The sequence below is a fragment of the Laetiporus sulphureus genome, assembly GCF_001632365.1.
Source record: "Laetiporus sulphureus 93-53 unplaced genomic scaffold LAESUscaffold_3, whole genome shotgun sequence".
In the NCBI taxonomy this organism is placed as follows: domain Eukaryota; kingdom Fungi; phylum Basidiomycota; class Agaricomycetes; order Polyporales; family Laetiporaceae; genus Laetiporus; species Laetiporus sulphureus.
Genome location: NW_024468512.1, coordinates 1,313,469 through 1,328,828, shown reverse-complemented (window position 1 = coordinate 1,328,828; position 15,360 = coordinate 1,313,469). Strand labels below are relative to the sequence as shown.

Here is a 15,360-nt window from a genome sequence, read left to right as displayed (position 1 = left end):
TTGGAGTATTACCCACTCAGGGACGTCTCGAACGGAAGAATATTTGCGTTCTGATGCGATCGTCGGTGCAGGATACGCAACATATTTCGAAGATAACCATCGTCATCCATGATGATTGCCGCAATTGACGCACATAGCTCATGACAGTAAACTTGACAAGCTCGACTGAGAAATCAGAGAGACAGCGTGTATGCGATACAGCCACGGTGAGAGAGATACGTTGCGTAAGACCAATTATACTGCGATAAGTAAGTGGTATCCTATCAATACAATCAGAATACAACATCTATCTAATGCATGGCAGAGTCCGGATTTGAGTTAATAAGATTAATCATCAGTGCTTGAGAGTGCTCATGAAACTCGAGAGGTCCAAACCCTCGTACTCTTCCTCGGGTGGAAGATCCTCCAAGCCTCGCAAGACATTCTTCTGCCCCATCACGCCCGAGGACTCCTTCTCTCTCTTCTTGCTGACTGCAGAGTCCTCATTTTCCGTCGTTCGTCTGAACAGGTCGAGGACCAGATCAGTGTCCATGGATGCAAGCCCTGTGTTCTGCTGCGTCACGATTGAGTTCGCAATATTCAGCTTGAAGCGTTGCAGACTGATAATAATATCATCAGCGAACATTCCAGCAAATGGACGATCTCTACATACCCCATGATCTTCTCCTCCAACGTTCCCTTCGTGATGAGTCGGTACACATTAACAACCTTCTTCTGGCCGATACGATGCGCCCGATCCATAGCCTGAAGATCCTTCATCGGGTTCCAGTCGTGCTCGACGAAGATGACGGTATCAGCTCCGGTCAAAGTCAGCCCAAGACCTCCAACGTGCGTTGTGAGCAATAGGCAGTCAATACTGGGATCCGAGTTGAACGTCTGCACGATTGCATGGCGCTTGTTGGCTTCGGTGCCACCATCCAAACGCATGTAAGTCACCGAGGGCATGTGTTGCTTGAAGAGGTCTTTCTCGATGATGTCGAGCATCTGCTTCATCTGACAAAAGATGAGGACACGATGCTGCGAGAATGCCCCGGTCGTTGTCGGCTCGGCATCTGCGAGTTCCGTCTTGACGGTGTCACTAGCAACTACTGGCGTTGACCCAATGCCGCATTCGATGAGAAGTTGTCTGCATATAGCAATCAGTGTAAGCGCCTCCTTCAACGCAATCATATCTCTACTTACCGAAGTGCGAGCAGCTTCGGCGCGTAATGAATATCGCTCAAATCCGCCGAATTGGCTTTTTTCCCAGCGTGGCTCAACGCATCTATTATTGCTTCTTTTTCCTTCAACACCAACGCAGGATGGTTGCACAACTTCCGCAGGTACTGCAACGATTGGAAAACATGCTGTTGTTCGTGTTTATCCCCCTTGTCGGATCGGATGACGTCTTCAGCAGTAGCGCCAGCGCGGGACTTGGAAAAGTCATCATACAGATACTTTTGCAAATCTGATAGCTCGCAATAGTAGTCTTGAATGATCTTCGGAGGCAAGTCGTGGAGAACATCCTCTTTCAAACGACGCAGAAGGAACGGCAAAACCTGCTTGTGCAGAGCCTCCAGGGCAAGCGCGGCTGATCGGTCGTCAGTGAAATGTCAGACGGCTATATGATGAACACGTTACCTGCTTCACCACTTTTAGACTTCCCATCTCGGTTCGACAGAATGGGCTTGCTGAAACGCTCGTTGAAGTGCGATTCCGTGCCAAGAAATCCAGGCATCAAGAAGTCAAATAGACTCCAGAGTTCCAAGACATTGTTCTGTATCGGAGTTCCAGACAAGATCAGGCGATGGTGAGAGCGTATGCACTTGACAGCTTTGGTCAACTTTGTCTTCGCGTTCTTGATGATGTGGCCTTCGTCGAGAATGCAGTAATGCCAGTTCATGTCCTCAAGGCTGGCAATATCGTTCCGCACAACCTCGTACGAGGTAATAACGATATCATATTTCTCGACCTTGCCAAGAAGTCTGCTCCGTTCTCTCGAATTCCCGGTGTAGAGGACAGGCTTTAGGTTGTCGGTATACTTCAGGATCTCATAGTACCAGTGGCCAGTAAGGGTTGGCGGACAGATGATCAGCGATGGCATATGAACGGAATCAGGCGACTTGGTCTCCTCATATCGCTTTGCGCGTTCATATTGTTTGCTCGCCAGTATACAGATCGATTGCAGCGTCTTCCCGAGACCCATGTCTATGTCATTGAATCAGCATCGCGGAGAAGTGTGAAACAGATTTGCCAGTTGCTTACCATCGCAAAGGATGCCGTGCAACTGGTACTTCGCCAGGAATGCCAGCCAGTTGACTCCCTCCTGTTGGTATTTACGGAGTTCTGCCTTGATGGTGACAGGAATGTTGTACTGTTGGACCTTGCTGCCATCGAGCAATTGCGTGAGGAATTGCCGCTCAGCATCGCGACGCTGCATCAATTCCGCCGAGAAGCCGGGAGGGTCAGGTAGACCGGCCTACGAGTACGTCAGGCATTTGTTCTAGCCCATGAAACTTTACTACTCACTTCTAATGGAACCATCTTGACCAAGGAAGCAAACGTGTTCGTCGCCGTAGAACGAATGTCGTCGTCCGAATCACTCATGCGCCCAAGGACAGGCACGACCATAAAGATAACGTATGGCAATGCTTTGATATCGAGCTTCTGAACGATGTCTGCCACTCTTTTCAGCCTAGAGAACGAGGACGGACTTGCGTGCCACTCACGATAAATCAATTCCACCGCACCCTGCCTGTACGCTAGGTTCACTTCATCACCGAGGAAGGGCAGCACAGCTTCAACGACACATCGCATGGCATCGACAGTCATTGTATCGCAAATGGTCGCAAAACTCCGAGCAGCCGACTGGCGGATGATCGCAAACTTACTGCGCAGTGCCAAAGTGATCATAGGGAACAGCTCGCCAAACTTTGGCCAGAGCTCCTCATGGAACGTCGGCACAATCGCGTCAAGAACGCTGAAGGAATCGATGAGATCTTGACCGAACTGCTTCTCAATGGCCTTGTCCATCTTGCTCACTGAGTCTGCGGAAACCACTGTCGTAAGATCGGGCCTGAATGGTTGTAACGAGAGCAACGCACCAGTCTGGCAAGCGCTGAGCAGTCCGCCAGCCATAGACTGCCACATCTTCGGCACCACATCCAGCATTCGAGGGCCGAACTTCCTCGATAGCTCCACGAATGCAAGTTGCGCTCCCCTTCGAGACAGCCGCGCCTGAGCCGCTTCTGCAGGAGTGAGCTCAGGTTTCTCTATGTTTGGTTTGCTGCTTCCATTTGTCCCGGATCCCCTCGAGAACGACAGGATGCCTCCTAGAGTCTTGCGCGCTTGGGCGAATGTAGGCGTCTGGTCAATGTCTTGACAGAGGAACGTGCACAAATTCTTGACGATCTTCTCCGGAGGCATGAAAAGACCGCGCTGTGTACAGAAATCGACAAACGTCGCGACAGCAACGGCAGACCGAGCCTGCAAATCCTGGTTGTCCTCGTTCTTAAGGTGCGGCGTCAGTAAGTGGTTAAATGGCATACGGACTATCATAACTGACCTTGATGCTATTCATGATGCCTTTGACGATCGGGCTGACTTTGTCCGGAGTGCTTTTGAACGCCACGAACGCAGCGGCAAATGCAGCACACACCCGTGTGTCATACTGCGCCTTCACCTCGATATACCGCTCAATGCTGGTAATGACTTTCGCCTGCTTCTCCTTAATAATCGCCAACTCTCGCTTCTTCGTTCGGCCTAAACTATCTCTCAGCTTCGTGAACATATCACCGACAGCGTCCTGTGCAGTCTGGATAGTGAAGCACTCTGGCTTCGTACCCGTGATGTCCACCTCACTACCCAGGGGTGGTATCGACGACTGAGGAAGCTTGCAATCGTGTGCGAATGACTGCAAGAGGTTGTAGCATTCGCCGTGGATGCGCGCGAGAGTGAACGCCATTTCGTGGTATGCAGCGGGAGGATCGGCTTGGAGAAAGGAGAGCGTCTTTCCGCTGACTTCAGCCGCGAGAGAGGACTTTTTGGTAAGCAACGGAGCGGAAGGACCGGCACGAGCGTCATAATCCTTTGCCCATTCCTCGGAGACGATAGCCGCCAGGAACTTTTGCAGCATGCTTGTCGAGTCGATGTAGTGAACAAGGATCGGTTTGAACATGTCCTCAAGCGTCATACCCTGACCCTATGGAGAATAAGGCAAGGATGCTTAGCAAGAGCAACGGAAGAACGGATTTGGTAGTGCTGACTGTATTAGGCCAGTACGCCATGATGAACGCCAGAGCCGAGGCTGCCGCTATTCGCGCCTTTAGAACGGTTTCTACCGACACGAGAGCTAAATCTTGCGCGAGCATGTTCTTGTCAACATTGTGCCTCTCCGGCGCGCCGTCGTGTTCCATGGTCACCGTGGGATCGTAGAAGCTCGAAGATTCGAGTGGCAATCCCAGCGGCGTCATAATTACCGCGTACCATTCCAGAAGAACTTGCTGAGTAACCAGGGACTCCAACCATCCAGCGACGGCGCTCATAATCGACAAGACAAGCCGCCATGCTGCGAGGGTGGCATCACGGATGTCCGACCGTTCTTCGACCACCAGATTCTGATAGAGCAAGCGGAGTAGGTGAAGGTCCATCCATTCTTTCGGTAAAGACTGGACCGTCATGAACGTCGACAGCGTCTTCACCACAGCGAGCCGAACATTGACAATTGTGTGCCGGAAGAACGGAAATAGAGTCGGAGCGAGGACGGTAATGGGATGTCTGTCAGGAACATAAAAAAAAGAACAGGTCAGGTGAGCCTAGTATGTTCAATGACAGCGGCACGCACGATCTCGACTCGTCGGCAATAATCTCAATGACTTCTTCATACGTCACGAGCTTCCCTGAATCATATAAAGTCACATACAATGCAGAAAATTTTGCCGGTGAGGTAAACTTACCGAGAAGATCCATGACAGCGCCGACGCTGGAACTGAGGTCGTCCTTCATTGAGCTCAGACAAGTCCAGAGCACAGCCAGGACTCGGCTCAGCTCTTCCGGTAGGCGTTCGACCAGGTGCCCTGCAACCGGAAGCAGACAAGATGCCGCGACGGAGCGGACATCATCATCTCGATCACCGAGCCTTCCATGACACTTGTCAACTGATGGCCCATCTAGACCTTCAAGATATGCACGTACCCCAACACAGCCGCATCGACAACGCCCCTCAGGACTTCCTTGCCATCTTGAGAGGTGGCCTGATCCACAGGTATATCACAGCTCACCAGATCGCTCCTGACAGCCACTTCGTACTTTATTCCGAGCAGGCCGGCGTGGCGGACTTCCCACACATGGCCTCTCTCGTTGCCATCCTGAGCCTTACCCTTCGAGGTTTTGGCGGGAATGGGGAAATCCTGTCGGATCATCTGGAGAAGAACTGAGTGCACGTGAAGCACGGACCGCCGAGGCATGTGCAGGAGGAGCGAGGCGAGTGTTTGCGACACCATCTCTCGTACGGGAGCGACGACCTGTTTGCAGAGGCTATGAGCTTGCTGAGGCAATCGAAGGAATCAATGGACGAACCTGATCCGAAACAAAGTCTCCGAATCTGTCGAGAACAAATATACAAAGGAACTTCACCGCGAGGTCATTGCACCATCGTTCGTGAGCGAGTTTGTTATCGTCCCAAGACATATCGGCTGCACGCGCGAATGATGGCGTCAGATGACAATACAATTAGTCATTAACGTGAACATACCATGCATGCCGCCGTACTTGCCCTGCAGCTTCAACAGTTCCCGAAGGGCCATCGCGGCGCCATGTCGTACTTCCCAGGCAGGGCTGAACAAATCAACTTCCAGGATTTTCGCAAGACCGTCCCATACCCAGCACCCCTGGGGAACCTCAAGTGCTTTCGACTGCTTTTCGGCCTTGGGCGATACGGCACCTCCCTTTGAGGGGTCGATGACCACTTTCTCTTGGGGAGAATTGTCACGGGGAGATAGCGGACCACCACGTCTGAATTGGCCTCCGGACTGGTCTTCTGAGGAGACGAGCCTTGCCCTTCAGGACGGTTAGCTGACGTACCTAAAAGAAAGCACGAAATGACGCACTTGGATTGCCCAGCAGTCGTCGCGGTGTACTTCGACCCAGAAGCTTGCTGAGGCGGAGGTGCAACGTAAGCTCCATTTCCCGCCTTGCGCTTGCGCTTCAACCTGTTCCGCTCGCGAGCGGATAGCGCGGATGTGTCGTCTGTCATGGCTACATCGATGGTATCACTGATAGCCACAGCCGGAGTGGTCGTCCTGGAACGCGTAGGAGGGGAGGGCTCTTTCTTGACGAAGACAGTATCCGAAACAGGAGAGCCTTCTTCTACCTTCGTTCCAGCTTCCATGTCGGCGTCCTGGTCAACCTCGTCGGCGACCAGTTCCTTCTCGATATCCATGTCATCTTCTTCACCGAAGCTATCGAGGAAGCCTAGACCAAGGCGGCCCATTGCTTCTTTGCGAGCTTTCTTCACTTCGGATGAGCTGGCTAGGATGCCGGTCGGCTTTGTGAATTCTTTCCCTGAGGATGCTAGCAGAAGTGTTCCCTTCTCCATCAGTTCGCGTACAGAAAACGAAGGGAACTCTGGCGGCGGTAATGAGGTGGGAGGTTCAAGATCTTTACTGTCCGCGTCAGGACATGGTTGCCATAGCGGTACTAGAGTGAATATTTGCGAGAGCGCGGTAGACGCAGCGCTGCGCGTTTCATGGGACCTGGAATGTAAATATGGAAGAATCTAATCCTATTGAGCCTCGGCGCGACTGTAATGACATTGAAAATACAACGCACTCGAGCTACAACGGCCATAAGCTCCGACCAGGCAGACTGGTCGGCGACCGATACATGTTGGCGGGTTGCCTTTACATCCTCTTCGACTAGAGATACATCGCCGATGACGCTCTTTGCGGCGAGCTGAGCAAGCTGCTTGGCTGCGGTATTCCTGACGGAGCTGGACGAGCCGGTATCGAGGAGGAGGAGGAGACGATCCAACCTGTGGCGGGAGGTGAGTACGACTACGCCTGCCTTATATGTGAGGGCGCACATGCCTGGAAGTCATATTGTATAGAAAGTGGCGCCGGACCGGACGCGCCGGTGAGGAGGATCGAAGGCAGTATACGGGGACGTTCTCACGCTCCTCGCCGCGACGCGTTGCACCTTTTATCACCCTGCCCTTGTGACGGAAAATTGCCATCGTCACGCGTGACGCCTCTACGGTCATCTACGACAGCGCCTGTCACATGTGACCAACCGGCTCTTTGCGTCGTCCTCTGTGGCGGTGCTGCCTATCCAGCCACCAGCCCACAGGCGAGAGCCTAGGACGGGTCTTGTGCCGCAGTGCGGGCGGAATATCTCTGCAGAGGCACCGGACTGCACGCACTCGGTATGCCCACGTGCGGCCGAGACCGTTGATCAGATCCGTGTACGGCAGATCTCGTGTTTATCTTGGCCAAAATCTCGGGCCGCCGGATCGTCGGAGTCCACAAAACTCACCCTCGCTTACTTGATCACGGACGCAACCACAGTGTGTCCATATCTTGTGCATCAGCTTTCGGCAAGACCCTTTTTAATGGGCGTTCATCATGTCCATCAAGTCATTTGCTCAGTACTTCGTGGGCGAAGTGCTCCAGGAACTGAAAGATGGCTCAAAAATTTTGACATCCGGTGAGACAAGCAGCAGAACGCGCCCAATCATCGATTCTGACGTATCTTTCGGTTAAACATACTTAGACTATAGACGCCTGTATGATCACGTCACATCGCACTTTTTGGACGAGGAGCTCTACAATGAGTCCATATTGGTGGATCTCGACGATCTCATCCAGCAAGCGTACGAAGCCATGTCTGCAGCTCCTCATGCAGACTCGTCACTGCAGAGGCGATTGTACACGGATGCATCCATTCTCCGAGCGTTGGTGAACCTATGCGAATATGCAGAAACTCTGGACCGTCAAGCGGCCAGATCTGCTATAGCTTCTCTGGATAAAGCAATAATCATTGCAGGCGCTCCTGGGGAGAGAAGACTACAGATTATCTACGACATCATCGAGCAAATTCAATCTCATTGCCTGGGAGTAGAGGACATTGCCTTTGTCGCTAACGCAGTTTCGCCAAACTCTCGAGATGTTTCCGTCTCTCCTCTCATGACTCTGGAGAGTGCCTTAAGCTCTGTCCCTCGACTTGACTCTCCACCGTCTCTGGCTGCGTTCGTCAAACAATACTCACAGTCTCCCTTCGTCCTGCCGGGTTACATCCGAGATTGGCCCGCTCTGCATGAACATCCGTGGAAATTCGTGGAGTATCTGCGCTACGTTGCTGGTCCTGGGCGACTGGTCCCAGTCGAGATTGGAAATGATTACAGGCAAGATGACTGGACTCAAGCATTGATGCCGTGGGATACGTTTTTGGATGCCCTTGACCAGAAAACGCCTGATGATGGCCAGACAAGGCAGCAGCCGCTGTATTTAGCACAGCATAATCTACTTAAGCAGTTCCCCAAATTGCGGAATGACATTCTGATCCCTGACTACGCTTACGCCTCTTTACCCCCGCCTGCGGGCTTCCCTGGTTACGTAGCACCTGCAAATGACGACCAGCTCGTACTGAATGCTTGGCTGGGCCCCAGCGGCGCTGTGTCGCCAGCGCACACGGTGAGCATTTTCTTCGCCGGATAGTCAGCTACCATTCATATAGCATCTGATGCAGGATCCATATTACAACTTCTATGGTATGCCAATTTTTCCTGATTTGTCACTATGCGCGCTCAAGGAACAGCAGCTCAAGTCGTAGGCCGGAAAACCGTGTGGCTTTCCCCGCCAGATGTGACACCGTCCATGTATCCCTATCCACCGCCTTCAGAGAGCACGTCGGACCAGCCACACAATCCAGCTGCCAATAACGCCAGTCCATCCATGAGCAACACATCACGAGTGGACGTGTTCCAGCGCCGTGACGATGCGGGTGGCGGTGCGCTGCCGCTGTTCTGGAAAGATGTCGTACCACGGGCGATGAGCGTCACGCTTGAGCCGGGTGACCTATTGTTCTTCCCCCCGGGGTGGTGGCATGCGATGCGTGGCGAAGAAACGAGCTTCTCGGTGTCGATGTGGTTCTGATTGATTGATAGCGGCGTCGTGGTGGAGTCGAAGTTCATTGTCCCTGGCCCGTGCGCTCCGTTGAGGTACTGATGAAAAGTGGCTGATTTGAACGGACTCGGATCTAATCGATATTGAGTCCCTTGACTCTCTTTTTGTATGTTACAAGATTGTCTTGTTGTACTGCCGCTGTCGTTGGTATAAAATCACACTGTGTCCATTGCCTGATCCATCTGCGATGCGATCAGCGATCTCGATCGGAAACTTCCCCCAGCGCGTAAAGTTAGCGCCGAGCAACTTCGACGGCAGACGATACGCTGCAACCTCCTCGTGGCCAGCTCACTCTTCGGCAGCACTGCCACATATCTTCCGCATAGTGCCGTCGCCTGCTGCTGTCTATTATATAGTCATATTCCTGATATAACAACCCCCCGGTCGACATGGCTGAGCGACGGACTAGACCCGAAGTGCAGAAAATCAAGTCTGTCTTACGCTTGACGTTTGGTTGAGAGGTCTAGCCTCGTAACCTCTTGTCGCACCAGGGATGCATATGACCACCTATTCCACTCCGCACTCAGCCTGTCCAAGATCAAGGACGCTGCGCTCGGTGGTCGTCTGTTCTGTGCTGCGGACGATACGCCTGGGGTACCCGGACGGAGTCTTGCTTGGAAGGTGTGCTCGCGTCTGTCTGTTGCAGTAACGGTGGCGCTGAGGCGCGACGATAACTACCTGATTTCAGCTGTTTCTTGTGCAGGCCGAACCGCTGCAGACGCCGGCAGTTGTTGGTGCCGTGCCCCCTCTCGAAGCGTTGAGAGCGGGCCGCAAGGAGTATACTGCATTGCTGCTGGAGAAGATGAGGGCACCAGATGGGAGCTATGAGGAGGGTCTGATTATTCCTGGAACAGGCTCCTCGCCTCCTCGGATCCAACAATCCCGACAGGATCTTGAGAAGAACAATCCATTGAGTTTGGATGATCAGGTATGTGGCACCGCTCTGCAGGACTATTCCAGATAGGTGACGCGCACATCAGAACCCATGGACAGAATGGTTCGCATCTGTTGAGTTGCGCAAGACTATCCTCCAAGACGTGGAGCGCACGTACGTGGTTTTGATTTATGCAGTATGCATCAGCTTACTGTGCCACAGGTTCCCTGACATTGGGTACTTCCGAGATGCCGAAGTGCAGACGCAACTGACAAACATCCTCTACATCTATTCAGTCATGCATCCAGATATAGGTTACCGCCAAGGAATGCACGAACTTCTCGCTCCTCTCTACTACGCTGTCGACTTCGATTCCATAGACGAAGGCAATGCTGACCTAGATGACTCGGATGTTGAAGAGTTTTGTTCGCGCGCGTGGGTCGCTGCGGATGCTTGGATGCTCTTTGCGTCTGTGATGAAAGGAGTAGGCCGGTGGTATGAATGGCAGGAGAGCAAGACGGTGACGGAGAAGCTGCCATTGGCTTCGCATGTTCAGCTCAACGTATCCTCAGGAGGAAACACATTGAAGCCCTACGTTGCCCCGATCGTCGAAGCATGCAACCGGATCCAATCAATCTATCTGAAGTCGGTCGATCCAGAGCTGTGGAAGAGCATGCAGAATGCTGGAATCGAGCCGCAGATCTACGGAATGTAAGCGATCTTATGAGAGAAAAGAGGGTTTAATATTGATCATGGTGCATGAACAGACGTTGGCTGCGTTTATTATTTACCCGCGAATTTGACATGCACGATTCTATGATAATTTGGGACGGCCTCTTCGCTTGCGACCCTACCTTCGACTTGGCCCAGTGGATTTGCGTGGCAATGCTCATTCGTATACGCAATAAATGTACGTCCACTGCACTGCGCCACGTTGTTTCATAACACTTAAGCAAAGTACAGTGATACCCTCTGACTACAGCGGTCAACTGACCTACCTTCTGCGATACCCTTCTCCTCCCTCACTGTCCCAATCTAGCTCTGACAAACTGACTATCCATCGCGCGAATCTCCTACTCCGACAAGCTCTGACACTGCAGATGTCGCCGGGTCTCGCCACAGGGCTGTCCATCATTAATGAAAATAGGAACATGCTGAATATCCCGGTTGAGGTACCCGAGCCACCGCCAGCGCCTCCGACGCGGAGGTCTCGTCCTGGCGAGCGGAGTTCGTTCTCAACGTCTTCTAGCACTCGGGCCTCTTCGCGAGGTCCTATCTCCAGGCTTAATCACGCGCGGCAGCAGTCGACGCCTTTGGGCCTGCCTGAGGCGTGGGCTCGAGGTTTGCTCGAACGTGGTGAGAGTCTTGGAATCAACAAGACTGTCATGAATGCTGTTTCCGAGCTAAAGGTACGGTTGAAACAAAGTCTACTGAGGAACCCGTGGCTGATTGTATGCACCAGCGGAATCTGCCAGATCTGACTACATCACTTGGACTCTTGCCCCTCTCGCCACCGCAGAGCACCTATGCGGCATACCCTCTGGTCGATGAAAGGCCTCCTTCTGAACGGTCGCTGTGGGAGCATCCTTCGCGCTTTGAGGTGGAGCGTGAGGTTTCCGATCGGCGCGCGCTTCAGAGACGGCTTGGGGATTCGGTTGCGTGGATTGTAGACACGCTTTTGCAAGACGAGGAGAGCGTTCGGGATGAGAACCAGAAAAAAACAGTTCGGAATAGGAAACGAGAGGCAGTGGAGTGCCTCGCGTATGTGCGGGATGTTCTGAAGGGTACTGTCACAGACGTGGATGAAGAGCGTTTGGTTAGTGAAGAAGAATTCAAGAGAAGGAAGGAGCTGAGGAAGCAGCAGGAGAAGGAGAAAGAGGAGAGTAGGAACCGTCAGCGGGCAGCACCATTGGTGCCACAGCCTGCCGCGACAGCCTCGCCTGTTCAGATTGCCTCTCATCGTCCACGCGGGTCCACGGATTCGCTCTTGCGCCAGATGACGGCGGGCTCGCCTTCTCGTTCTGCGATTCACACTTCTCCCAGCCAACCATCGCTCCACGTTTCTTCGTCTTTGCCACCAAACCCTTCCGCGCTCAGGCAAAACGCGGATGCGAAGGTCGTCGCACCCTGGAACTTTACTCGGTCTGACTTCTCCAGCCGCGAGTCGCCCATTGCGACGCTGCCTCGGGTGCCTCCGCCGACGTCGACGGCACTGCGGCCACAGCCCGCAACGTCCGCATTTTCTCCGCTTGCGCCCGTGTCCAAGCAGCAGCGAGCGACTTCGCCCGATCAAGCTCCACGCACGGTGCAGCAGGATCCTTTAGGAGCTTTGTCGTAACTGCTATAATGCTCGCTGTAGCGTGCATGTGTTCTGGTTTGTGCTATGGATGTACGTCCTAGAGACAATATACCTGTAATAATTGGAGGATCCTGATTGGCCGATCGAGACTCGCGGCCGCCGCGCACGCGACGCGGGGAAATCACGTGGAATCGGAGACGGACGGGAATTTCGGTCGTTCGTGACCGAGGCTCTCGCATCAAGGTGCGAACTCGCTCGACCTCGTCTCTCTCCTTCGTCGTTGTCTTCAGCGTCGGGCCTGTCTTCTCCAGCGACATGTTTAGGACAACGTTGTCGAAGGCCTTGCGCGCATCCCACCGGTCATTCCACACCTCCGCGCCGGCGAGCAGAGTTGTTGCGACCAACCCGGTGAAGGCTCAGGAGGTTCCGGTAGGTTCCTCGAATACGATTGCTGGCGGGCGAGTTCTCATTTCGCTTGCCAGTCATGGGCCTCAGGCAACTATCCTTTGATTGAGCACGAATATGACGCTATCGTAGTGTGAGCGCATTTTTACCACCGTGATTGTTGCACGCTGATCTCACGCGCATTCCTCATGTTAGTGGTGCCGGAGGCGCTGGTCTGCGAGCTGCGTTCGGTCTTGCTGAGGCCGGGTTTAACACTGCATGCATCACCAAATTGTTCCCGACAAGAAGCCACACTGTCGCCGCGCAGGTATGATGTCACCTTTCGCGCTGTTCACTGTGCATCCTAATCAAATGGTTTCAGGGCGGTATCAATGCCGCACTCGGTGTAAGCTTTGAGACCTCAATTTGTAAAATCTCACTTTGATGATGGCATCCGCGTTAGAACATGACTGAAGATGATTGGCGGTGGCATATGTATGACACGGTAGGGTATTTCAACGTTTCGCGTATTAGTTCACGCGTTGATGAGATCATCCTTCTAGGTCAAAGGTTCAGATTGGCTTGGTGACCAGGATGCGATTCACTATATGTGCCGGGAGGCGCCTCGCACAGTTATTGAAGTATGGTCTGCAATTTACTCGCAAACGCGGTCGCGATCCCTGACATCCTATTAAGCTCGAGCACTTCGGTGTTCCCTTTTCCCGAACCAAGGAGGGAAAAATCTACCAGCGTGCATTCGGTGGTCAGTCCCTCAAGTTCGGTAAAGGTGGCCAAGCCTACCGATGCGCTGCCGCTGCCGATCGTACGGGCCACGCGCTCCTGCACACACTCTATGGCCAGTCTCTCCGACACAACACAAACTTCTTCATCGAATACTTCGCGCTCGACCTCATTATGCAGGATGGCGAGTGTGTTGGTGTCATGGCGCTGAATATGGAGGACGGCACGCTTCACCGGTTCAGGGCACACAAAACTGTGCTTGCTACTGGTGGCTACGGACGTGCATACTTCAGTTGCACGAGTGCGCACACTTGCTCGGGTGATGGTAACGCGATGGTTACCCGCGCTGGTCTTCCCCTCCAGGACCCGGAGTTCGTTCAGTTCCACCCCACTGGTATCTACGGTGCTGGTTGTCTGATCACTGAAGGTGTGACTGCATATATGCTACACTAAGTGCGCGCGGACTGACTATGTGTACAGGTTCGCGCGGTGAGGGAGGATACCTCATCAACTCCGAGGGTGAGCGGTTCATGGAGCGTTATGCACCGACCGCGAAGGATCTTGCATCTCGTGATGTCGTGTCCCGTAGCATGACGATAGAGATTCGCGAGGGTCGTGGCGTTGGTCCTGAGAAGGACCATCTCTTCCTGCAGCTCAGCCACTTGCCCCCCCAAATTCTCCACGAGCGTCTGCCCGGTATCTCGGAGACTGCTTCGATCTTCTCTGGTGTCGACGTAACGAAGGAGCCCATCCCTGTCCTGCCCACTGTCCACTACAACAGTACGTCATTTCTATGTGGCGCATAGGACTGTATTGACGTCTTTTGCCTGCAGTGGGCGGTATCCCCACGAAGTACACGGGTGAAGTTTTGACGGTCGACGAGGTACTTAGAGCGCAGTTGCCCCTTGTCCAAACTGCTCTGATGATGCTCTGTGCAGACCGGCAAGGACAAGGTCGTGCCGGGTCTCTACGCCGCCGGTGAGGCTGCGTGTGTGTCCGTGCACGGTGCGAATCGTCTCGGTGCGAACTCACTCCTGGACATCGTCGTCTTCGGTCGTGCTTGCGCGCATCATATCAAGGAGACGCTCAATCCTGGCAAGCCCCACAAGGCGATCCCTCAGGAGGCTGGCCTGCACAGTGTTGAGTTCTTGGACATGATCAGGTATGGTTGACGCGTTCCTCAATCTAGGCATATCCCTCATTGCGTGCTGCATAGAAAATCGGACGGCCCCATCCACACAGCGAAAATCCGTCTCGACATGCAGAAGGCCATGCAGGCTGACGCCGCTGTCTTCCGGTGAGCGTAATGACAAGTTTTATGGCCTCGCAGCTACTCATGCAAGCCGATAGCACACAATCGACTCTTGACGAAGGTGTGAAGAAGCTGCACAAGATTTACCGAACCTACGAGCAGGTCGGCATTAAGGACAGGAGCATGATCTGGAACTCGTGAGTAGCTCGCGGATAGCTCCCGTGATTGATTGGACTTAGACTTTGCGATACCAGGGATCTCATTGAGACGCTTGAACTTCGCAACCTTCTCCAGTGTGCCGTTCAGACCATCACTGCTGCTGCTGCCCGTCAGGAGTCTCGTGGTGCGCACGCACGTGAGGACTATCCTGAGGTCGGTCTCCTCGTTCACTCCGTGGTAGCGTAATAGTCGCACTAATGCATCGAACTGACAGCGTGACGATGAGAAATGGATGAAGCATACCCTGACATGGCTGCCGGACGTCGAGAAGCCCGACGTCACGATCAAGTACCGCAAAGTTCACGACAGGACACTGGACGAGAACGAGTGCAAGCACGTGCCGCCGTTCAAGCGCGTCTATTAGATGATTTGTGTGCGGGAACATGGAGCTCGTTGGGGAAGAGATCCGACTGTGGTTATGTGTTGTATTTCA

At 53.4% G+C, this 15,360-nt stretch overlaps 4 protein-coding genes across 4 annotated transcripts; 3 read left to right on the top strand and 1 right to left on the bottom strand.

The window, feature by feature from the left end:
• Window positions 1-117: 117 nt before the first annotated feature.
• LAESUDRAFT_692620 (SNF2 chromatin remodeling protein) lies at window positions 118-7,128 on the bottom strand. The gene is made up of 18 exons (XM_040906134.1): window positions 7,065-7,128; window positions 6,808-7,009; window positions 6,087-6,754; window positions 5,732-6,036; window positions 5,557-5,672; window positions 5,173-5,501; window positions 4,935-5,116; window positions 4,823-4,877; window positions 4,245-4,755; window positions 3,545-4,180; window positions 3,084-3,489; window positions 2,709-3,026; window positions 2,509-2,657; window positions 2,245-2,458; window positions 1,621-2,187; window positions 1,183-1,570; window positions 653-1,126; window positions 118-599 (listed from the first exon to the last, which is right to left on the bottom strand). The coding sequence occupies exons 1-18, from the start codon at window positions 7,073-7,075 to the stop codon at window positions 335-337; spliced, it is 5,796 nt and encodes a 1,931-aa protein (XP_040769337.1). The 5' UTR covers window positions 7,076-7,128; the 3' UTR covers window positions 118-334.
• A 728-nt stretch (window positions 7,129-7,856) lies between these two features.
• Window positions 7,857-9,128, top strand: LAESUDRAFT_642000 (Clavaminate synthase-like protein; the record flags this gene model as incomplete). The annotated part of the gene is made up of 3 exons (XM_040903707.1): window positions 7,857-8,666; window positions 8,722-8,743; window positions 8,794-9,128. 3 exons carry the CDS (start codon window positions 7,857-7,859, stop codon window positions 9,126-9,128), a joined length of 1,167 nt encoding a protein of 388 aa, XP_040769336.1.
• Window positions 9,129-9,547: 419 nt separating this feature from the next.
• Window positions 9,548-12,370, top strand: LAESUDRAFT_734395 (RabGAP/TBC; the record flags this gene model as incomplete). The annotated part of the gene is made up of 8 exons (XM_040910507.1): window positions 9,548-9,588; window positions 9,650-9,779; window positions 9,847-10,086; window positions 10,139-10,206; window positions 10,255-10,743; window positions 10,800-10,942; window positions 10,996-11,441; window positions 11,495-12,370. 8 exons carry the CDS (start codon window positions 9,548-9,550, stop codon window positions 12,368-12,370), a joined length of 2,433 nt encoding a protein of 810 aa, XP_040769335.1.
• A 276-nt stretch (window positions 12,371-12,646) lies between these two features.
• On the top strand, window positions 12,647-15,291 carry LAESUDRAFT_734394 (succinate dehydrogenase; the record flags this gene model as incomplete). The annotated part of the gene is made up of 14 exons (XM_040910506.1): window positions 12,647-12,760; window positions 12,814-12,869; window positions 12,932-13,043; window positions 13,098-13,121; window positions 13,179-13,220; window positions 13,279-13,356; window positions 13,412-13,883; window positions 13,937-14,236; window positions 14,290-14,339; window positions 14,395-14,618; window positions 14,673-14,753; window positions 14,807-14,905; window positions 14,963-15,080; window positions 15,142-15,291. The coding sequence occupies 14 exons, from the start codon at window positions 12,647-12,649 to the stop codon at window positions 15,289-15,291; spliced, it is 1,920 nt and encodes a 639-aa protein (XP_040769334.1).
• Between the last annotated feature and the right edge of the window lie 69 nt (window positions 15,292-15,360).